The 22,343-nt window shown below is 60.2% G+C and overlaps 1 protein-coding gene across 1 annotated transcript in view; it reads right to left on the reverse strand.

The window, feature by feature from the left end:
- Window positions 1–14,122, reverse strand: part of Vipr1 (vasoactive intestinal peptide receptor 1) — a 14,922-nt gene extending 800 nt beyond the window's left edge. The window contains exons 1-13 of the mRNA XM_019207480.1: window positions 14,117–14,122; window positions 13,956–14,061; window positions 9,974–10,081; window positions 6,540–6,646; window positions 5,604–5,710; window positions 5,284–5,416; window positions 3,431–3,584; window positions 2,982–3,042; window positions 2,769–2,835; window positions 2,466–2,557; window positions 683–812; window positions 487–528; window positions 3–90 (exon numbers count right to left, since the gene is read on the reverse strand). Coding sequence (XP_019063025.1) covers window positions 3–90; window positions 487–528; window positions 683–812; window positions 2,466–2,557; window positions 2,769–2,835; window positions 2,982–3,042; window positions 3,431–3,584; window positions 5,284–5,416; window positions 5,604–5,710; window positions 6,540–6,646; window positions 9,974–10,081; window positions 13,956–14,061; window positions 14,117–14,122 — 1,201 coding nt within the window. The remainder of the gene's footprint in view (window positions 1–2; window positions 91–486; window positions 529–682; window positions 813–2,465; window positions 2,558–2,768; window positions 2,836–2,981; window positions 3,043–3,430; window positions 3,585–5,283; window positions 5,417–5,603; window positions 5,711–6,539; window positions 6,647–9,973; window positions 10,082–13,955; window positions 14,062–14,116) is intronic.
- Between the last annotated feature and the right edge of the window lie 8,221 nt (window positions 14,123–22,343).

Here is a 22,343-nt window from a genome sequence, read left to right on the forward strand (position 1 = left end):
GCCGCCCCAAGCCGGCTGCGAGTTGGGGGTCCAGCCCAGCATGCCCTGAAGGTGCCAGCGCCGCCACTTCCGCCGCAGCTCTGCCTGCACCTGGAGAGGGAGTGGGTCAGCGCCGCTCCTTCCGGTTCCGCCTCCTGCTGAGCCGGGGTCTAAGACTAACCCGAGAGACCCAGGTGCTGCCGTGGGCGGTGCAGTCAGCCTGGGCTGGTCCCCGAGGTGGGGATGCGGCCTGGGGGCTGTACCCCACTCTTCCCACCCACCCATCTTTCCGGCTCCCAGCCACCCCACCCCGACATGCACACAGCCCTAACCAGCATCTGCCCCACTGCCCACATCAGGGCTGTCAGATTCCGAGGCGGCAGGCCTGGGGTGTCCTTGGAGAGCTGCGTTTGTGAGCAGGCTCGGTTGAAATGGGACAACATACCGGGGAAGTAGGGCGTCACCCACCCCTGCTCACACACACCCCGCAACCCAGGAGGGGCTCACCTCACCATTGAGGAAGCAGTAGAGGACGGCCACCACAAAGCCCTGGGAGGAAGGCACAGGACAGGTGAGGACGCAAACCCCAGGCGCCAAGGAAGTGCGCGGTCAATACTTGTTACAGTGAAGCCCCAGCCAGCATGCGGCCGGCCAGGACAGCTCCCTGCAGGGGGACGAGCCATGTCCTGGCCCCAGCACCTACCTGGAAAGACCCCACAACGAGCTCAAAGACCATCTTCACCTCGGCCTTGAAGTTGTCGGGGAAGAAGGCAAACATGATATAGTGTACACCGAACAGGGGGATCAGCAGCAGCGTGGACTTGGCCAGCCTCCTGGGGACGGGAACCGTGGGCTGAGTGTGCAGGCCATACCACCTGCCCCGCACACCTGGCCTGCTCTGGCTCCTGCAGTGGCCACAGCATCACTGCCCTGTGCTCAGCCTCCCGGACAGATGGAGACCGCCCTGTGAGCCCTTCCTGAGAGGACAGCTCAGGATGTGTTTCAGCCGCCAGGCAGTTGTTCCCAGGCACTGAGACCCTGGCTCCTCTCCTGGTCTCAATTTCCCTTCTGAACCCTGGGTCAGTGCCCACTTGTCCTGTTGCAGACCTGGCCCGTGGGAAGCTCAAGGCTCAGGGTGCTACCCGGGCCACCTTGCGGGGGCCAGCTCCTCCCTGGGTGGGGTCTCTCCAGTTGGGCACTGACCCCACCCCAGGCCACCTGGAGAGTGGGCGGCGAGTGCCCAAGTTGTGCCCGGTCACCAGGGAGCCTGGGACTGGCAGCACCACCCTAGGTCCCTGGCTTTTCTTCTGTGCCTGCTTCTCCAGGACATGCCCCCCCATGCCCACGCCCAGGTGCCACGGGCCGGCTCCAGCTTCCCAGCCTGTGCCCAGAAGCAGCAGTGTGCACTCTGCACTCTCCTCTGTGGACAGAGCTCGTCGTGGCTCTGTCCTGGGCAGCTAACTCCGAGCTGGTCCACTCCGTGTGAGCCCAGGAGGTCTGGGCAGGGGCATCACCAGCCTGGGCGTGAGGCCCCATGCCAAGCTCCGGGCTGAGGAACCTCAGCCTCCTCCTGCCACCCCATTCCTAGGCCTGGCTCCCAGCCATGCCAGGATCCTGAGCGCTGCCCACTTCTCCTGGCACAAACCTATCCCACGCACTGTGCAGCCAGCAGATGGAGGCTTTCCTTAACTGAGGCTCACAGCGGAGCGAGTGGGAGCCCACAGCCCTCCCCATGGAGTGCAGCCCCAGCTCCCCTCTGTCTGCTGCCAGCCGTTCCCTGCCCAGTTCATGCCCGCTGGCCTGGTGATGACCAGCCCGGGCCCTTGCTGCAGATTACAGTCCGGCTGAGCATCAGGTGGGGGAGCTGAGGAAGAGGGTGCACAGGTGGGGTGCAGGCCTCGGCCCCCTCCTCCAGTGGAAGGGACGCTCCCTCTGCTGTCGTGTGGGCGGAGAGAATGTGAGCTGCATCTCATCTGAGAATCCCAGGATTCCAGAATAGAATCCTAAATCAAGCTGGCGCGTGACAGCCCCGCTGGAACTCAGACCTGCCTGTTCTCCAAGGAGGGCCAGGCCGAGGCTCCCTGGCTGAAAGGCTTCCCTGGGGGCTCCGGCCCCACCTCCAGACCCCTGTACCTCCAACCCGCCTCTCTCCAGCCTGCCCCGCCCACTCTGCAGACCTGTGGCTGCCGGTGTCCTCTGTGGATGGGGTCGGTTCCAGGGACGGTGTGGAGGGGTTAGGGCATGGGCTGGGCACAGGAACTGGGGTGCCATGGCTGTTACAGGGAGCATAGGGCCCCCAGGGTATCATCAGAGTCCGTTTACTGCACCCCTTTTCTGTGCCAGGGATGGGCACACAGTGCAGGCTTGTGGGGGCCGAGGCAGGAGGGCACTGCGGCTTCTGGTGACTCTGGAGGCTCGGGTGGGGCCTGGGAGAGGATGTGGGGTGACTCGGAGAGGGATGGAGCGCGGGCCTGGGCCATACTCACGAGTAGGGGCTGCTGTCGTTCTTCCTGATGTCCGGGGGCCGCAGCTTCTGCACCAGGATCCGGATGATGCAGACGAACAGGACGAAGTTCACCTGGGGTGTGGGCAGAGGTTCTGGGGTGTCGGCCCTGGCTGTGTGCCCCCTCGCTGCTGCCCCTCAGGCAGGTCCCCCGGGACCGGCCCCACTCTGGTCACTCGAGGAGTAACTCTGGTGGCACGGGCTGGAGGGAAGCCCAGTCCCAGCTGTGTCGCTCAGGTCCAGGTCCCGAAGGGCCTCAGTTTCCCCCATCTCCACGGGAACTCACCAAGATGGAGGCGAGGATCGGGGCCTTGATGATCCACCACAGGGATGAGTTGATGGTGTCCCAGCACCTGCAGGCCGGTGGGGAGAGCCTGTCCTTAGCCAGGGCCAGGTGTTCCGCCAACTCCCCACTCCTCCCTGGGCTCCACCAGGTGTCCCCTCCCCCAGGGCCAGGCCCGGTGCTGGCAGCCGGGGGAGGGGCAGGGTGACCACTCACCCGTCATCTTCAAAGTGGATCCTGATGACAGTCCACACCATGATGAATGTGCTGGGCACCCCTGCCGGGGCCGAAGGGGCAAGAGAGAAGAGAAGAGGGCACCAGAGCAGGCAGAGGGGCATTTCAGGAGAAAGAACGGGGGGGGGGAGGAAGAGCGAGCTTTCAGGACTGCCAGGTGCAGTTGCTTGGGGTGCTCACTGGACAGAGACGCTGTTTTGAGAGGTGGTGGATACGGCCCCAGAGCACAGCCCTTGCTAACTTCGAGGGGCTCCTTGCAGGGAAAGGGAGGGCTGTTCTGGGTCCACTTGCAGAGCAGCCTTAGGCCCTGCCCAGGGTCCCGCCCCAGGGACGTTTATCACCAGCAGGACCAAAGATGGGGGTACCTCCCCTGGGGGCGCCCAGGCCCTTCCCTTCTGTCCCCAGCCTGGCAGCCCTCCCGGGTACCATACCCCAGCCGATGAGAATGTACCCCCAGAAGTACTTCCGCTCAGAGAAGAAGGACACGGCCAGCAGGGTGTGCAGGTACAGCCCCTCCACCAGCAGCCAGAAGAAGTTGGCCATGACGCAGTACTGGAAGAAGACCACGGCCGCCTTGCAGCCCACCTGCGGGGGAGAGGGCTTGCTGGGGTGGGGACCCCATGCCTCCAGCCCCCCCATGACCCCAGGTTTCCCCATGATCCCTGATGTTTAGCTTACCAGATGTGTTTTAATTATGTGTCCATCTACCACACGACATTCGCCACCAACCTGCTCCTGTCTGCTACTGCCCACAGCCACCCCGCACCCGTTCACCTTCCTGGGACCCGTCCACTCTCCCCTCACCACTCGCCTCTCCCCGCGTCTGCTGCCCGCCCCAGCTGCCACTGCCGTCCTCTGTCTAGCCCTCCTCTCTCCTTCCACCTGCTGGGCACCAGTCAACCTGCCCATCCTCTCGGCCCCCGCCTTCATCCACTACGCTGATTCCATTAGGCTGGGAGCGGCCGACGCTCGAGGGGAGGGGCTGGCTGCGGATCCCGGCTGTGGGTGTGGGCCGAGCTGTGCCCAGAAGGGAGGATGGCAGGAGGCCAGGCAGAGAAGAGGGGAGAGGAGAAGAGGGAAGGGGCCGTCAGGGAAGGGCCACAGGAGCCAGGGAAGAGCAGTGTCCCGGCAGGTGAGGACAGCAGCTCGAGGGAAGGCCAGGCACACGGAGCGCGGATGCCTGGAAGCCGGGGTTTGAACTGTGTCTCTCAGCAGGCCTCTGCTTCTGTCCTGGAACCTAGGGCACAGGCTCAGCCCTTGCTTCCTCCATAGCAGTGTGCTCTGCCCTCCCAGGCCTGGGAAGTCCTTCTACAGCTTTCCCCACCACAGGTGGGCTTCCTTCCCTCCCTCTCTCCCCGCAGCTCTGCTCTACAACAGGAAGCCGAGGTGCGTGTGCGTGTGTGCATGTGTGCGTGTGCGTGTGCGTGTGCGTGCGCGTGCGCGTGAGCACCCGCTGGGCCCCAGGACAGCAGCCTCGGCTCTGTCATAGCCCAGTTCCCTGAGAAAAGCGTCAGAGCTGCTGGGGAGAGAAAGGGACACCACCTCCCCAATCCCCCCAACAAGTGTGGGGCTGTGGGTCCACGCCCTAAAGAAGTCCCAGACTCTACCCACGTACCCGCAGCGCCTCTCCAACAGGAAGCCGAGGTGCGTGTGCGTGTGTGCATGTGTGCGTGTGCGTGTGCGTGCGCGTGCGCGTGAGCACCCGCTGGGCCCCAGGACAGCAGCCTCGGCTCTGTCATAGCCCAGTTCCCTGAGAAAAGCGTCAGAGCTGCTGGGGAGAGAAAGGGACACCACCTCCCCAATCCCCCCAACAAGTGTGGGGCTGTGGGTCCACGCCCTAAAGAAGTCCCAGACTCTACCCACGTGGCTGCGCGCTGGGGTCACCAAGAACGTGGTGAACGCTTGGCCGCAGGCTGGCCTGGCACTCTCTGTCCCAGCCCGGGGACACCTGCGAGAGCCCCTGGGCGCCTCATCCTCCTGCCCAGGGTGGCCTGGTCTGGCAGATGCAACGGAGGGGTGAGGAGCAGAGGCGCGCGGTGGGCGGAGCCAGGCTGCAGAGGGTCAGGGTGGGGAGCAGGACAGGGAGAGCTCGAACGGATGGGGAAACTGAGGCAAGGAGGCCTCACGGAAATGCAGCAACAGAGGCAGCATGACGGCAGCCAGGTCCACCAGCATGCCAGCACTCTGATGGCCGAGGCTTCTTAGAGAGAGGAGGGAAGATGCCACGGGAGGAGAAGCAGGGACAGGAGGAATCCAGAAGAAACAGGTGGGGCTAGAGCCTCACCGAGCCCTGGGAGCATTGGTCCGACTCCCCATTGTGGTACAGGGCCTGGTCCTTGATGAAGACAGCAGCGGCCCGCAGGACGAAGGAGACGAAGAGGTGGGTGTGGATGTAGTTCCGGGTGCAGTGCAGCTTCCTAGGGGCAGCACAGCTGAGCACAGGGGCCTCAAACCCACCCCGCCAGCACCACCCTCCTCCAGGGCAGCCCCGAGGCACTCTGACTCACCCCCCATCCAGAGACTCTGGCAGAGGGGCAGGGAAGGCTGGCCAGGCTGTGCCCACCCTGGGGAGGGATACAGACCAGGTCCTGGACTCAGCCTCACCTGAACAGGCTCAAGATAGCCGTGGCCACCAGGAGGGTAGCAAGGGACAGGCTGTAGCCAATGGTGTAGCCGGTCTTCACTGAGTTATAGAACAGGGTCTGCTGCTGCTGGAGGGCACGGCGAGGTCTTGGGTAGGGGCTCAGCTCAGATGCTGCACTGGCCCTGCCCTTGAGGGGGACTCTGCGGCCCAGAGCAGCTCCACTGCCCAGGGATGGGACAGGACTGTGTCCTGGGGGTGGGGCAACCCCTCTGCCCTGGCCAGTGATGAGTCACCCGGGGCAGCCCTCCCCTCTGTGCCCCTTCTGTGCCAGCCCTGGGCTGAGACTGCTGCTCCTGTGTGGCTGGGGGATGCCGGGCTGCAGGATGTACAAGGAGACGCTGGGGCTCTTTCCCTTTGGGGCTCCGGGAGGCAGTCTGGCCTTCCCGGAGAAGGGGCTCCGGGAGGCAGTCTGGCCTTCCCGGAGAAGGCAGCACCATCCTGGCCCCCGAGGCTTTCCGCTTGTCCCCTCTTCCCATCCCCGGGTCATGTGCGCCCCTCCCCTCTCGCTCCCACCTGGCGGAGTCAGAGGAATCAAGGCCACAGGCTTGGAGGTCCCCGAGGAGACGGGGCTCCCTTGGGGCTGGCCGGTGTCATGAACACGGACACGGGCCGCTGAAGGGCTCCCAGCTGAGGCTGCACTCGCCTAGCGCCCCCTACCTCGTCCGCAAGCCACACCCTTCAGAGACACCTTCAGAGACACCTGTCGGGGACATCAGCCCTGCACCCTGCCTCACCTGATGCTGGACATCTGAACCTCAATTTCCCCTCCCACCCTGCACCCCAGGCCGCAGTGAGGAGCGGTGGCCTGGCTCCTGGGCAGCATCTGCGTCTGCTGCTCTGGGCAGCTGTCCTGGATAGTCCCCAAGGGCTGGGCAGGGCAGGGGCACAGTGCCCACCTCATCCAGACTGGACGCTTCATCATCCAGGCCGCAGGCGGTGGGGTAGGGTCCAGGCTCCAGCTGAGTCCAGCCCTCGGCGGTGCAGCTGCGACTCACGTTGCGGCCTGGGTGGGGAGGGGGCAGGGGACAGAGGCTGGGGCAGGAGGAGGCCCAGGCCTGGTGTGGGGACAGCGTGTGGCTCTCCCTATGCTGGGCAGCAGGCAGAGGACCTGGCCTGACTCCTCCAACCGGGGGTTGTGAGGCCCCAGTGGCCCTGACTCAAGGCGCCTTGGGACACCTGGGGATAGCATCGAAGTGGACACTAAGGCCTGTACCAGTGGAAGCTGATGCCAAGTGCAACACAAACTGGTCCGTGTCACGCCCTCAGCTGCGCCCTGCTCTCCAGGCTGAGTTGCTCCTCAGGCAGGCAGGGCCGTGGCTTCTGGGGCTTAGGTGTCCCGGAGAGAGCAGAGGGAATGGCTGGGGACCCCTAATACGTTGGTGTGAGGAGTCCGGGCAGTGGCCTTGCCTTAAAAGGCACCAACGTGGGAGCCACACCATAGGCCTCGAGGCTAGCCAGGGCCAGGACAGGCAGGACTGGGGCTGTGGCTGCAGCACAGGGATGGCCCTGCTTGCTCACTGAGGCCCTGCAGCTGCCCGGGTGCCTCCCATTTGGGCCCTGATTCTTCTAGGGACCCCTCCCCAGGCCTGGGCGAGTAGAAAAGGGGGCCGAGCCCCAAGGCACTGGCCTTGAAGCTGGGTACTGAAGCCCCATTCTGAGCAGATCTGGGCCTGGGTCCTGTGCTAGGCGAGGGAGAGGCCATGTCACCACGGAACGTGGTCAAGGGAGCTGCCGGCCCGGTACACAGACCCTGCTGGCCTGACCCATGTCCTTCTGGGCTCCTGACAGCGGGCCCTGGCTGCCCTGGGGCGGTGGGAGGGCTCAGGGGTCAACTCAGAGGCTGGCCTCTGTCCAGGCCAGCCTCAGGGAGCAGCTCCTGAGGGGACCCTGGGAAGCAGTGGCTCAGTGCCTGCAGGGCACAGGCAGGTGGGCGGGGTCGCATGCTCAGTGAAAACAGCTCCTGCCCTCTCTGGACTCCTCTCTCTCCTCTCTTCTGCTCCCCCAGCAGCCCCTCTTCCTAACACCCCACCCTCTCGTCACCCTGGACGGGTCCTCTTCCACCACGGTAGTGGGGGGACGCTTCTGGCCCAGGCCTGACTGGGGTGCCCCACCCCAGGCAGCAAGGGCAGGCTTCTGAGCTTGGCACGGGGCCCCCCGTTCACAGCCTCAGGACTGGGCGGTGAGGGCCTGGCGTCTCCCATGTGCCCCGCAAGCATGGCTAACACGGTCTCTTGCTTTACGGCCAGCGTGGTGCTTCTACTTGTTTAAATGCGTCCCTTTAGGTATCTGAAGATAAAAGCGCCACAGCTGAAGGACGGGGGCTCCAGCTGGGAGGGAGGCCGTGTCCGCCGCCCTCCTCCAGGTCTCATCCTGCTCACCAGGCGGCTCCCTCTGCCCCTGGATTCTTCCCACCATGAGCTTTCTCAGCTTCCTGCAGAGCCAGGCCCTTCCCGGGCACGCCATCCTGTTCCCCACAGGGGAAGCGCTGGGGCTGGCACTGTTCCCACCCCACCCTACAGACTTCCCGATTTGGGGTTTTAGGGCACTTGCCCCACCTTCGTTGTCGTCTAGTTACGCAGGAAAACACATTCGGCCCCAAGCCACTATTTCTCACTCATTTTCAGAACTAGGCCCGAGTACAGCCTCTCAGGTTGTCCACTGCACAAAGGCATCTGACTGATGACAGCTTCGCGCTCAGCCGGCCCCAGGTGTGCTGTGCTGACCAGGGCTCTGCTTGAGGGAGCACCCTTTTTCCTGAGGAGCACCCCACAGCCTCAGGCCAGCCTGAGGGTGGGCTGGAGTCCAGTTCTCAGGTGCAGCCTTAGCCTGCGCACGCCCACCCTCTGCGGCCATCTGGTCACCCCAGCCCTGCTTCACAGACAGGGAACTGGGGCTCAGGGAGGGGACCAGAGCACCTGTGGGACACTGGAAACACATCGGGGGCCACCCCAAGTCACCCCAGCCCCCACCCTGCTCCTCCTCAGTCCTCCTGCTAGGATGGAACCTCCATGTCCCACAAGACATTTTTCTGTCTTTAACCAATGCTGGGAATTGAAGCCCAGGTCCTCACATGCTAGGCAAGTGCTCTACTTATGAGCTACATCCCTGGACCTTTTAAAATATTTCTTTTGAGACAGGGTCTCACTGAGTTGCTCAGGCCGATCTCAAACTCTAGATCCTCCTGTTCCAGCCTCCCCAGCAGGTGAGAGTAGAAGCTTGTGCCACTACTCAGGCTCGAAGACTCCTGGTGTGGAAGGCCTGGCCTTAGCTGCTGGGCCTCCTGGGGCTTGCTGGGAGGGCTCTTCCTCAGTGGATGAACCCACCAATGGGGTCATAGGTCACAGGGCTGAGGGGGCGGGGCTAACCAGATGGAGCAGGTCCTGGGGCAGCTGGAGGGACATGGCTTCTCCCTGCCCCTTTCTGCTTTTCCCCCTTTCTGCACCCTTCCTCCCCATACCTGTCCACCAGGACGACTTCTGCTTGGAAGCAGCAGCCAGTCGGGGCCCCAGTAAACTTTCCTCCTCGAAGCCACCTTCCCAGGTGTTAGGCGACGAGGAGTCACCCCCCACCCCAGTTCTCCCTCAGAGCCAGCACAGCACTGTCCACCACAAGCCAAGCCCAAAGTGCAACAGTTTCTGTGCACACCCGCGTGGCTTCTGAGTGGACCAGGACGCAGCCCCAGGTTCTCCGCTGGTGGCCCCAGCTCTGCCCAGCCACACTCCACCCACCTTCCCCGGGTCCTGAGGCCTCTGGTGCCCTCCAGGTCTTGGCCCTCGGCAGTGTCACCTCTGACACCTGCCTGTGTGGTCCCCCTGCAGCACTCCCGGTGCCTCCCACACCCTTTGATTGTCCCCCGGACCAAGGGCCTGGCCCCCAGCAGGCAGGCAGTGGCCACTTCGAGGCCCCTCATGGTGCCCAGCCTGGTGCCCGTGGCTCACAGGTGCCTCTTCCATGGAGCAGGGGAGGGTGGCGGCATGGGGTCTCATGTTGGAGCCGCCCAGCCCTGGGGTGTGAGACAGCAAGGGGTGGAAGCAGCTGTACCTCTCAAGGGTCCCCCACAGCTTTGGCTCCAGGCAGCAAGGCTGAATCCTGAGGGCCAGCCAGTCTAACGCTCACTAAGTGCCTGTCAGTCAGCCAGCTATCAATTGCTGAGCAAATATTTGGCGAGTCCTTCCCACAGGCTTATCTTCAGGTGAGGAGCTAATCAAAGCCCAGAAGTCCTCCAAATACCCAGCACCATCACCTCCTCTGCCAGGGAGCCCCTGGGTGGCTCCAGCACCTCTGGCCCATGTCCCCACCCAGCACCCCGCCTTCTGCCCGGGACTCTCACCTTGCATGGGGGAGAAGAGCTTGAAGATGAGGGGACAGGCCAGGATGACCACTTGGCCTCGTGGGGTGGCCGGCCAGCAGGTGAGGTTGTCCCACATCTTGCCGCAGCCTGTGAAGTGGAGGAAGAGGACACGCTGGTCAGCAGGTCTGCGGGGACAGAGCCCACAGCAGTCCTTTCTAGCTCCTCTGCCAGGCTCCTTCTGTGGTGTTGTGAGCACAGGAGGGGTCTCGTTTTACAGCGATGGGGCCGGCACCGGGATGCCAGGCCAGGGTGGGCACAGCGAGGAGTTGTGTCATAGGGGGCCCCTGTGCCTTTGTGTCCGTGGACACCTTTGGCAGTGTGGGGCCCTTGGGCTCTCGCTCTTTCCATCCCAAGGTGTTCACTGCCCAGGCTGGACACATGTGGGGCTCTCACAGGGATGCAGTGCTGGGTGAAGAGACAGCGTGTCCAGAACTTTAGCAAGAACTGTTCTGTGTTTTGGAAAATCATGTCCCAACAGCCAGGCTGGCTGGGATATCTGAGTCACGGCTACAGGCACCTGTACACATCAATCTTCCTTTATGGTGCTCACACTCCTGGCGTTTATATTTATAGGTACAACCTTCAGACTGTCTCCTTTATCTCCCGTGCAGTCATGACTGAACATATATAGATCACTTTTATAACTGTTTCTTTTCTTTTTTCTTTTTTGGTACTGGGGATTGAACTCGGGACCTTGTGCTTGCAAGGCAGGTGGCAGCACCACTGAGCTAAATCCCCAGCCCTGACCATTTCTTCTTTTACATTACAGCTAGAACATCATTTTCTTTTGGCATCACAAGGAGTAGCCTTCAGTTGCATGATTTGTTAGAAAACTGACGTTTTGATAGGTACTGGGGTGAACTCGGGACCTTGTGCTTGCAAGGCAGGTGGCAGCACCACTGAGCTAAATCCCCAGCCCTGACCATTTCTTCTTTTACATTACAGCTAGAACATCATTTTCTTTTGGCATCACAAGGAGTAGCCTTCAGTTGCATGATTTGTTAGAAAACTGACGTTTTGATTTCAAAATTCCTATTGCAAAATTAGCAGCAGCAGCTCTAAACATTTCCACGATGCGGACAGATTCCACTCTGCAGACACAAACAAGGCTGTGATTCCACACCCAGGAGCAAGACTTATCCCAAGGGGGCCTATTATAGACCGTCAGTTTTTAAGAAGATCTATATGTGTGTTTTCTGAATTTCATTTTGTCACTGTAAAGGCAGCATTAGAAAATGCCTGTTACAAAAGGAGATGTTAGGTCTGGTGGGCTGACGAGCGTACTGGGCTACAGCCAGTTCTTGGGTATCTTTGCATAACCTGAAAACGACCCGAGTGTCCGCAGCTCGGTGAGACTAAGCAGTGATGGGGGTCAGGCTGTGACCTCCGCCAGGGAGCTCTGGGCCTTGCAGGGGCCCGGGCAGATGCCTACACTGTGGCTCTGCCTCTCCAGCACCCCAGTGGCCCTGAGGGACTGGACTCCTCCAGGCCTCCTCCCCGGGGAAGCTTAATGGCCCCTCTGCAGCCCTGCCAGGCCCATAGATTTGCTCAGGAAACCCAACCCCAGAGCCAAAGTCAACGCCAGCTGGGCCAAGCCCAGCCCAGCCCAGGTCCGAAGGTTCACCAGTTCCCAAGGCAGAGGCCTGGGAAGAGGCGTGGAGGGCTGTGCGCCTTGGGGAAGAACCTTGGCTTGCGGACTGGAGGCACAGCGCAGGTGGAGGTGCGGTGGGCGGTGCTTGCAGGTGGCTTCTGCAGCTGGAAGCCCAGGGCCACACCTGCATTCTGGGGCCTCCCCACCTGGCTCCCAGCCTTAGTGGGATCCCTCTGTCCCTCCTCCGTTCTGCCAGGAAGGGCCTCCCAGCCAGTCAAATCCTGCTGTGTCTAGGCCCCTACTAGTAATGCCAGCAGTCTCTTGCGCAGCCTGGGTACAGGCCTGGTGCTGTTCTAGCTTCGTTAAATGAGCAGCTTATTTAATCCTCCCATTTCTCAGATGTTGAAACTGAGGTCCGGGATTTGACCCAGAGAGGTCACACTTTCACTGAGGGGTACAGCCTATTCACCAGCCCCCAGGCATTTCTCTGGGCACTTGCTGCTGCCTGACTTTGTTTACTGCACTCCTGATGCCCCACGATGAGTACCGTGTGTAGGCTTCCTTTTGTGTCTGGGTCCCCACCAGGCATGGGCCTTCTGATTCTCTGGATGCCAGCCCCAGCCTCAGGTGGATTTGGGATGGGCTTTTGTCCCTGAAGGGGGACAGAAGGAAGGAGGTGGGCCTGGCCCTGGGGAGGAGCAGCCACACAACAGGCTGGGCCTGGGCCGGGGTGCAGGTCAGCAAGCAGGGCGGGAGCTGGGGCCGACCGGCCACCAATCGGCAGTGGCAGCTTCCTGCAGGAGGAGGCAGCAGCCAGGAAAGTGCTTGGTACCTGGAATGGCCCTCTGTGCCCATTGGGGGCTGTGACTCCAGCAGGAGAGCCCTCCCCGAGCCTGTCCCTCTCACTACAGAAGCGCAGGCTCACAGGGGTGCTGCCCTTGGGCACTCGGGGCTGCAGATACACACGGGCCCAACGGCATGCAGAAAGGTCACACAGCCGAGGGGCACAGAGACCCGGCCTGAGTCCTAGACACACCGTGTTCCCTGCATGTCCTGCCTGACAGACACCCAGAGACGACGCCTGGGGACACAGCATGCCCGGCAGACACTGGACACAGACACACCTCAGCTCGCAGAGACACTCAGTTGGACACAAGCCAGGAGCACCCACTGGGTGTCACCCCAGGTTTCACAGGTCCCAGCAGCCAGCAGACCCATGCCTGCCCCCCACCCCCTGCCGTCCAGGCTGCTGCTGAAAGCAGGGTGTTGGCACTGAACCAGCACAAGTGCCAGGAGTGACCTCACTGGGATCACGAGGTGGCCCGGCTTGGGCCGGAAGGGGCTGCCATGGGAGCCCAGGGTCTGTCCGATGTCCCCAGCCTGCTCCTGCCCTGCAGAATGGAGGAGAGGGGGCACACAGACCTCAGTCTCGGGCCCCCAAGTCAGGGGCCACCCTGCCTAGGGACCCATCTGCGAGGCCGCATCTATCACTGAGGGCTACAGGAAACAGAGGGCCTGGCACCAGAGCCAGGAAGAGGGACTCGGGCAGGACATAGAGCTGTGGCCCTGAAGAGGTGGCAGGGAGCCGGGGAGCCACAGATGTAAGGGGTGTGTGACATTTCAGGAGAGGCTGTTACCTGACTGCCACCCAGTCCTGGGGAGCCGACCAGGATGGGGGAGGCCCTGACCTGCTGCCCCTCTCCTGTCCTCATGCCCATCTCCGACCTCGGGCCTCTGACCTCGGCCCCCACCTCCCTCCGCTTCTCCACCCGCCCCCATTCCTAACCTGGCCTGGGCCCGGCTGCCTGCCCCGGTGGAGGGTGCTGCCATCTGGGGCGATGGCCCTGCTGCCAGGGTGGGGCCGCTGGCCACCTCTTCTGCTGCTCCCCAGCCTGCTGAGGGCATGTCTGGCTGGGAGCAGCGTGAGGCCCTGGAGGTCACTCCCCATCCTCTGGGTGCTGCGTGGTAGGAAGATGGAGCAGGGCCTGCTTCCTCCCAGAACCTCCTGGACCAGCCTGCTCTCCCTTCTCCCTCCGCAGAGCCACGATGGCTCTGAGTTCCCATGTAGCCCTGGGCTCGTGTCCTGGGCATCACCTCCACTTTTCCAGGATCCCGAAAGCAGAGGGGGCGTGACAGAACCCAGGGTCTTGCGACCTCTCAGCTGATGCCTGGGACCCAAGCCCTGGGGTGGTGCATGGAAGGCGGGCATGGAGGGCTGGGAGTCTGCTGTCTGCGGAAACCGCTCTCACCACCCTGTCGCTCTGGGTGCAGTCAGCCCCAGGCACCCCACCTGACCAGCGGGGGTGAAGGGCCCCTGCCCGAGGTGGCACAGGCACTGTGGGGTCTGAACCCGTCCTCCGTGGCTCTCACCTGTAGTCTCATTCTCCACTTGAGCCTCCTCTAGGCACTCCTGCTGCTCCCTCTCGATCTGCTGCACGTAGTCACATTCCTGCTGCAGTCCAGCTGCCCAGCTGCCCTGGAGATGGAGGGGACAGAGCAGGGGCTCATCAGGCAGTCGACGGTCAGCTTACGTCCATACCAGGAACGGGGCCAGGGCGGATGGAAGCTGCTCCTACCCTGGGGGATCTGACTTCCAGGCGGAACTCCCATCAGCCCCAGACTACAGCCCATCCAACTGCAACCCAGGCTGAATCCTCACACCAACGCCAGGCTGCAGTCCGCTCAACCCCACTGAATCCCAAACATGACTTCAACGGCAGGCTGCAGCTCATCCAGCTCAGACTGAACCCCAACCCTAGCCCCAAACTGCATCCCATCCAGCCCACTGCGCCCTGATCCTGACTGGGTGTAACCACTCTGTGGTGCACAGCCCCCAGGCTGCGTTGTTTGAGGGCACTGTCATGCTTCCTAGTGGCTTCCTCTCAGTGCTGCTACTATGATAACCATGACTCTGTGGATAGCCGCCACTGGACAGGGATGCGAGGGCCGCTCCTGAGCTGGCCCGCTGGACTCTGCCTGTCTCCAGCATGGCTTGGGTTCCCTGTCCTTGCCTGGTTTCTCTTGATGTGTGGACCACCTAGTGCCATCCTGCTATGGGGAGCTGGATTCCAGCCTCCAGTCCTTGGGCCACTTCTGGGCAGAATCCAGGAATCTGCTGCCTGTCCAGCCTTGTACCTATCCTGGGATCCTGTGTCAGCCCCTTGCTCACCAAAACGAAGAGGGGACTCAAACCCTTCCTGGCCAAACTTCCCCTGCATCCTCTGAGCTTCCCAATAACTCAACTTACTCCAGATCTACTGAAGGTCAGGAGGCTCAAGAAAGTAACAGGCCCCCTTAGGAAGTCTCAAGATCCACCAGACCTCCTCTGCCTCCAGGTGGAAAGGAGGATGGAACAGCCCTAGCATCTGCCCTGCCCACCCCTGGCCTGTCGAGGGAGTAGGGTAGGGTGAGCCACAACATGTGACAAGACACGATGGCATTGGGGGGAACGTGTGTGATGGCCATCTAGGAGAAAGCAAACACAGCCAGGTCTTGAGAGCTCTTGGGTGGAAAGGGTGGGTGGAGGAACAGTGGGCTGGTGGCAGCTTCTGCCTGTCTCTTTGACTGTAGGAAAGTGGCAGCTCTGCATCAGTTTCCTCACCTATGCCTGGGGCAGAAAATGGTATAGTCCCCATTCGGGCCTGAAGTGAGAACTCAGCAAGACCTTTCCAGAACCAGAGGTTCTCAGGGTGTCCTTCAAGTTGCTCTTCCTATCCTAGGACAAGGTCTTTGTCTCCCTGGGCCTGTTTCTCTGTAGGAAAAATGGACCTCAACCACCTCCACAGCTTACTTGAATGTTTCTTGAAATGAGTCTGGGGAAAGAGCATAGGTGGAAGGCTCCCTCTCATTTCCTTCATTTAAAGGGTCTCCTCCTGGCCTGCAGGAACCAGAGTACACAGCACCTTGACCCGAGTGTCCACCACAGGTAGCAGTGAGCTCTGCATCGCCATTGAGGCAGACGGGTCCAAGCTGAGTGTGGGCAGCTGCCTAAAAGGTCATACAGCTGAGCCTCTTCCACCAAAAGAGCTCCCTCATCCCACACCAAAGGCTTTGTGGAGCCCGTTGCCTCTTGGATCACCTGGAATCCAACTTCACCACATGCACCTTGCACCATGGCTGACTTGGCCAGGCCTAAGGAAGGCCTCTTTGTCCAGGATACCCTTTGGACTTTCCCAGCATGCAGACCCCCACCCACTGTGTGTCACTGGTCCAGAACCTACAAGCACACATGGGTTGTATCTTGGACTATTAGTTTTTTTTTTTTTTTTTTTTTTTTTTTGTATCTTGTGCTTGCAAGGCAGGCGGCGGATCCATTGGACCATTACTTTTACTGGCCAAATGGAGTAAAGTCACAAGCTGGTAAGTCCTTTAAAGCTTGTCATATTGGAAGCCACATGTACTTATCATGGAGCAGAGCACAGTTACTTGGGTAACTAATGAAAGAAAACACAGAGGACTTAAAGGAACGTGGCACCTGCGGGTCCTCTTTCCATAAGGAAATGCTCATGATGCTGCAGTGGAAAGGAGCTGTGGCTGACTCATCCTCAGGTGTGGGGACAGGGTGATCAAGTGGATCCCAGAGGTGGCCTCTGAGAGAGGAACCTGGGCCCTGGCCACCCTGACTTGTGTCCCGTCACAGGGCTGCCTCGCTTGTCGTAGAGCACGTGTCTCCCCAGGTGCCTTCCCAGCTCTGCCACCCACCAGCAATAGGGATCTTTGTGCCTCTGGCCCCTTCCCATTCTCCTGATGCTCCTGCCCCTCCTAACCTGCTGCCCAGGGCAACACAAAAGCAGGAAGGAGGTAGTGGGCATCTGTCGTTCGCATCTCCTGCCATCCTTTTCTCTCTTCTGTGCTACATCCCCATCGCTATCCTGGAAGCAACTTCCTTCCCTGCCAGTAGAACCTGAGGCTTCATGAACTCTCTTCCAGGGGACTGACATGTGACAGAGACCTAAGTCAGAGCACTCCTGGCCACACTACTTGGTATGTCGTCTGAGTCAGGCTACACAGACCTAGAACGCTCACTCCTGGGACTTGGGATTAGGCTATCAGCAAGAGAGTGCTTTTGCCACTGACTGGATGGAGTTTCTGCCACCATTTTGTTGACAAGTGGAACACGATAATGAAGGCCAAGTAACTAAAGGTAGGGTACAGATGGAGAAAGCGAGGCCCCTGGATGCAGCTGTGCCTGCAATCAGCACTGTGTCCCACAGCATGAGCCAATATCTATTCATGGCTTGAGCGAGTTGAATTTTCCATCCTTGAAACCCAAAGTGTCTAGCCTTGTGGGGTATGGAAAACGGATGCCCTTTCTTCCTGGGCCCCCTGAAGCTGAGGCTATAGCCATGCACTTTGCTGAATAATATTTCTTTTCCAATTGCTGTGGGGACCTAGGGGTCCCAGCAGCTCCTGCCTGCTGCTCTCTGAGGATGGAAGAACATAGGGTCAACTTCTCCAGCCAACTTTGCTCCTCTAGTGACACAGCTACAGAGCCCTTCCTGAGAGGCAGCTGGGAGAGGACAGCAGGCTGGGCATAGGAGTCCCCAGGATGATCCAGGAGCCTGGGGCGTCTCTGTGTCGAGTTGGGGGTGGTCTAGAAGATGACTCTGTCATGTGACAAGACCCATCTGGAGAAGGATAGAGGAAACGGAGACCCACAGAAGGACCTGAGCACATTCCCAGATGGGACTACATCTCTGACCTCTGGTCTGGATAGCATCAACTCTTTTCCACAGCCTTGCCTTGGGCCATCTGGTCAATCATTGTCCTTTGAGGGCCAGGGCCAGGGCAGCTCCCTCTAGCCCTTATCACAGAGGAATTCAGGCAGACTTTGGACTTCCTCTCCCACTTACTTCCTTTTTCTAAACATCCTCATTATCCCTCTGGACTCCAGGCACACACAGAGCATTGGAAAATTCCCTGGCCAAAGACGAGTCTACCCATCACAGAAAAATGGGATGTGGTTAGAGGGTGGGCTTCATGCAGGGTGAGTGAAAGAGGGTCATGGAGGATGTTAAGGTTAAGCAGGGAAAGGTGGGGTAAGAGCACCATGCAAAGTGAGAGCGGGGTGTGCACACTCATGGAGGTGCCTTGATTCCTACCCTACCCCTTGCAGAAAGCCTGGTGCAGCTGCAACAAGGAATTCTGGGGGCACTGGGAGATATGGCAGAGATGGGATTGAAAAGGACTTCAGCGCCAATTTCAAAGAGTGAGCTTTGACTCTTGGGCTACAGGGGCCTCAACATTTGAAGCAGGACAGGAGATGCACACTTAGCAAAGACGCCCATGCAGGTGGTGTGGTCTAGGGAAGCTCAAGTCTGGTGGGAGCGTCAATCAGGGGACTCCAGGGAAGGAACTTCCTGTCTGCAGACTGCCCAGCACTGGGGGCCACCAAGGGTGACCTGCGCTTCTGAGGCTGTCCAAGGAGATGGCCGTATCCCTGCCTGGGACCAGAAGGGGAGGCCAGGGCGTGGGGAGCAGGGTCAGGATGCCCAGGAGTGGGCCCATCTTTCCAGGCCTGGACAGAACCATCACCCCCTAAGATCTACTGAAGTCTCCCCCTACCTGAAATCTTGGGGAACAGAGGCAAAGGGAAACAGGCTGCAGAAAGCAAGCAATATGACCAAAGGCACAAAGATGTAGTGGCTGAGGCAAGAGGGAGAGGAAAGAAGGTGCTGAGGAGAGAAAAGGGCAAGATAGGAGGGGCCAGGGAGGCTGGGAGATGAGACAGATCACACACAGAGCCCAGAGGTCACCGAGAGGAGAAAAAGGCTCACTACTTTGCAGAGGGCTCACGAAGAAGCTGAGAAAAAAATTGCGTCTTTACTGTGAAAGGGCACAAGGAGCCCGCCAGGGCGACAGGAACACACAATGATGTGGTCTGGGCAGTGGCCACACCCTCATGCGATCCTGACAATTCAGGGCCGTCATTTCACATTTGTGCAGTCTGCTAATTAAAAACTGCCCTGAAATGGGAGAGCAGGGGTGGCGGCCACAGCCCCTCTGCAAGAAGCAGTGCCTTTTGGCCTGGTGGAGCCCATTTCAGACCACAGGTTCCAGAACAAGATGGTCACTTCCTGCTGGGTGACAACATCCCCAACCTCATCTGTAAAATGGGGGCAATCAGAGTGCCACTCACTGCTAAGACTGTGTTGAAGGACACATGTGAAGGACAAAGCCTGGCAGCAAAGACTGCCTCCGAGGGTGAGGGGTGCCTGCCAAAGCCCCGGCCAGCCCCTGCTGAATGCTCTGTGCACACCCAGGCAGGCTCCGGCGCAGACCTAGGTCTCCTTGTTCCTCTCACTCCTGCAGCATCTGCTTGCTCTTTCCTTCTATATATTTTACATCCCTTTGCCCACAGCCCAAAGCCTCCCCACTGTGCAAACCAGCTTTTGCAAACCACATCCCTCCCTGGGGGAAGTCTGAGCTGTGTGTGTGTGGAAAAGCAAGAGAACTGGGGCGTGCTTGCATGTTCATGTGCGGTGAGGATGATCAGGAGCTGCAGGGCACAGGCCCGGACCAGGAGCAGAACTCCCCAGAGCCCTAGTGGTACTGGCACAGAGGCTCTCATCATCACCTGCAGGGTCTGAGCAAAGACCTTCCGCCTGTTCCCAACTCAGGGTGCTGCTCGAAGGTTCCCTCGGGGACTCAAAGCCATTTGGGCTAAGTCCTTGATTTAAGTCCTCTGCCCTTGAACGTTTCCTGGGCATCTCCGGGAGTGGGGTTTATAGGATCCCATTTACAAACAGTGTCTGGGCAATGCTGGGGTGGGGGCACCCGCGATGTCAGGCACCAGCATAGAAGCCCAAGGTTGTGCATCCTCAGGGCACCAAAACTGGCTGGTGACCCCTCTCCCTGGAGACCTGCTGTGCAGGAAGAACTGATCTGCAGTTAGACAGGAGGAGGCACTTCCGGGGAGATACGGATCCTCCCATCCTGAGCCACACAGGAGGGGATGCTTGTGAGCTGCAGCTCTCAGGCACAGACTTGGGGGACACTGAATATTAGACAGGAAGGAAACCTGTCTCTGACTTTTGTTAGGTGCCACGATAGTATCGCAGTTAAGCAGGGAGATGTCTTTTGGTTTTAGATATGCATCTTGAAATAACTTGGTATAAAAGGTCAGGATGTTTATAATTGACCTTAATGTGCTCTAGCCAAAAAAGCAAATAATGCAAAAATTAATTGTCAAATGTTAACACTTGTCAACCCTAGGAAGTGGGTATTTGTATGTTCATGATACTATTCTTTCTACCTGTTTTATCTGTTCAAAAAATTTAAAAGCAAAGCAAAGCAAAGCAAAATAAAACCCCAAACACCCGTACATGTGGTGGGGAGATTAAAAGTTTCTTCCTCCACAGTGAGTTAAGGCGTGGGAGTCAGTACATGCTGCAGTACTCCTGCATGCAGGAAAAGCCCATCTGTGTCGGGCGGTCAGGTGGTGGAGAGGAAAACCTTCGTGGAGAAGGCCAGGCTCCCTTTAGTCACCAGCCAGGGCAGGTGGTGGCAGGCTCCAGGCCTGTGATGGTGCTGCAGCCCCGATGTGAGGCCCATCACCGGTCACCTCCCCTGCCTGCTCTCAGATCGGGCACTGAGGGGAGGTGTGGCCTCTTGCACAGGTCTCCCGCCACTTTGACCGCTCTACTGCTTCCTCCCTCCCGGAAATGCTCCTGGGACCCAAGGGCTCTGGGAAAGACGGTGTCCAGTTGGGAGGCACAGCTGCCCTCCCCAGCCCAGCCCCATCCTCCCACTTCCCCTGCACACTGGGCCGAGTTGTCAGCTTCCTCTGTGAGGTGAGGAAACTGAGGCCCTAGCCGCGCGTCTCTGTGTACCCGGATATAGGAGTAAACTTCCCCAAGAACTCCATCCTCTGGCATGGTCCCGGCCTGGGCAGCCCACAAGGGCCATTGTTTTGTTCTGGAAAAGGTAGCCTGACCTCGTTGCAGCCATGTCTCCTAAGGCCCATGTCTACTAAGGTTGGTCTTCAGGGTCAGAGGCTCGGGACAGCTGGCAGTGGGGGCAGAAGCAAGGGGCCTGTGGCCAAGCAGGGCCTTCAGGAGCAGGTGGCCAGTGCCCTGCAGTGCTAGGAGTCACCTTTGTCCCTGGAGAGCTGGGGGCTCCCCCTCTTCCTGGGCTCATGTCAATGGAAGTGGTTTATGGTTGGCACTGTCCCGCTCTTCCAGGGGTCCCTGGACTGTCCCTCTCAGCAGCCCGTGCCACAGACCTGGCCTGGCTGGGCTATGCCTGCCACATCCCTGGCCCAGACCCTTGATGGGTCCCCTCCCCCACCCTGTGCTGCGCCCAGGGAGGAGTCCCAGGTCTGCTGTACTGGGCGGGAAGGGAAGGCCTGGCAGGCGCCCTGGGACACACTTCCTCCTCCAAACACTGAGTTTTCTTTCCTTTTTCACTTCCCTGTTCAGAGATTTTCCCCTTCCCAGGCTGAGGTTGGAGCCATAAACAGGAGCGATAAGGGTTCAGGCCTTCAACCTGTACTTTGCAGCCGCCTTATGACTGGATCCCCAACTCCAGTGTAGACTAGAGCAGAGTTGCCTGGTGTCCACTCCAGTGCCAAGGGAGACTGGCCCCTCGCTTCAGCCTGGCCTCCCTGTCCTGGCTGAGTCCCTTCTTGCCCTGTGGGCTCTGCCCTGCAGGGGCTGTGAGAAATGTGGGAGACCCGACCCCACAGGGTAATGGGAGGAGGGCAAAGGATGGGTTGGAGTGGGGAGGCCCACTGGGCTGGACAGTCAGGGCAGCTGCCTGGAGGAGGAGCTGGGGTCTGGCACTAGTGACCAGGCTGTGGAAAGCGGGGAGGTAGCACTGGAGGGGCCAGAGTAGGGGTGGCTCGGAAGGTGGAGGGCAGAATGGTCTTGTGTGCCAGGCGGCCCCTCTGAGAGCTCTGCTCTGCTCTCGCTCAAAGCCCCAGCAATACAGGAGTGGGGTGTGGTGCGATTCCCAGATTCCTGATCATCCAGAGAGTTCCTGGGGCTGGGACCTAGGGTTGTTGTTTGGTCTGGAGGGTCAGGGACATTCGGCAAGAGCTGGGCCTCAGGTGTGGAGGGGCAGGGGTCTTGTGGGTACAGGGTGAGGGCTCTGGCCAACAGTCAGGGGTCTGCTCCTAGGCCAAGTACCAAGTGTCCTATCTCCATGGTGTGCCAGACAGAAGCTCGGGGAAACAACAGACTTGTGCCCTGGTGGGGACCATGTGGGCGGCACAGGACAAAAAGGATCAGGTGGTCAAGGTCCCTGCCCTCCCCAGCCAACCTGCAGCCACTTCTAGACTTGGAGCCTGTGGGCATTCAAGGCCCCCTTCAAGTAGCAACTCAAGCTGGCTTAGGGCCTGGGACAGGGGCTGGGAGGGGGTGCACAGCAGTGGTTCAGGAGGACCCAGTCTTCCCTCTCTCACGGGTGGCCCAGCATCTGCCCTGAGCCCTGGAGAGCCATCCCGGCCACGCACACGTGGGCACGGGGCCCCTGGAGAAGTAGAAGTGGGAGGAAAGGGCCGGGCAGGCTGCCACTGGCTTGGGCTCAGCTTTCCTGGGCACACCCAGGCCCTCAGTCCCACCCTGGCTGCCCACCACCTCCCACCTCGGGTACCAGGACTTCTCTGCTGTCCCCAGTGGTAGGGCACAGAAGGGAGTGCCCATGCCCACAGCGCCAGGGACACCACATAGCCGGGACGTCCTCGGACCCGGGGAAACCCCAACCGGGGACAGCGCAGCCCCGAGGCCACCCCAGATCTATGGGCACCCCAGACCTAGG

Source organism: Fukomys damarensis, unplaced genomic scaffold (assembly GCF_012274545.1).
Source record: "Fukomys damarensis isolate Sample0158 unplaced genomic scaffold, DMR_v1.0_HiC HiC_scaffold_12, whole genome shotgun sequence".
Taxonomy (NCBI): Eukaryota; Metazoa; Chordata; class Mammalia; order Rodentia; family Bathyergidae; genus Fukomys; species Fukomys damarensis.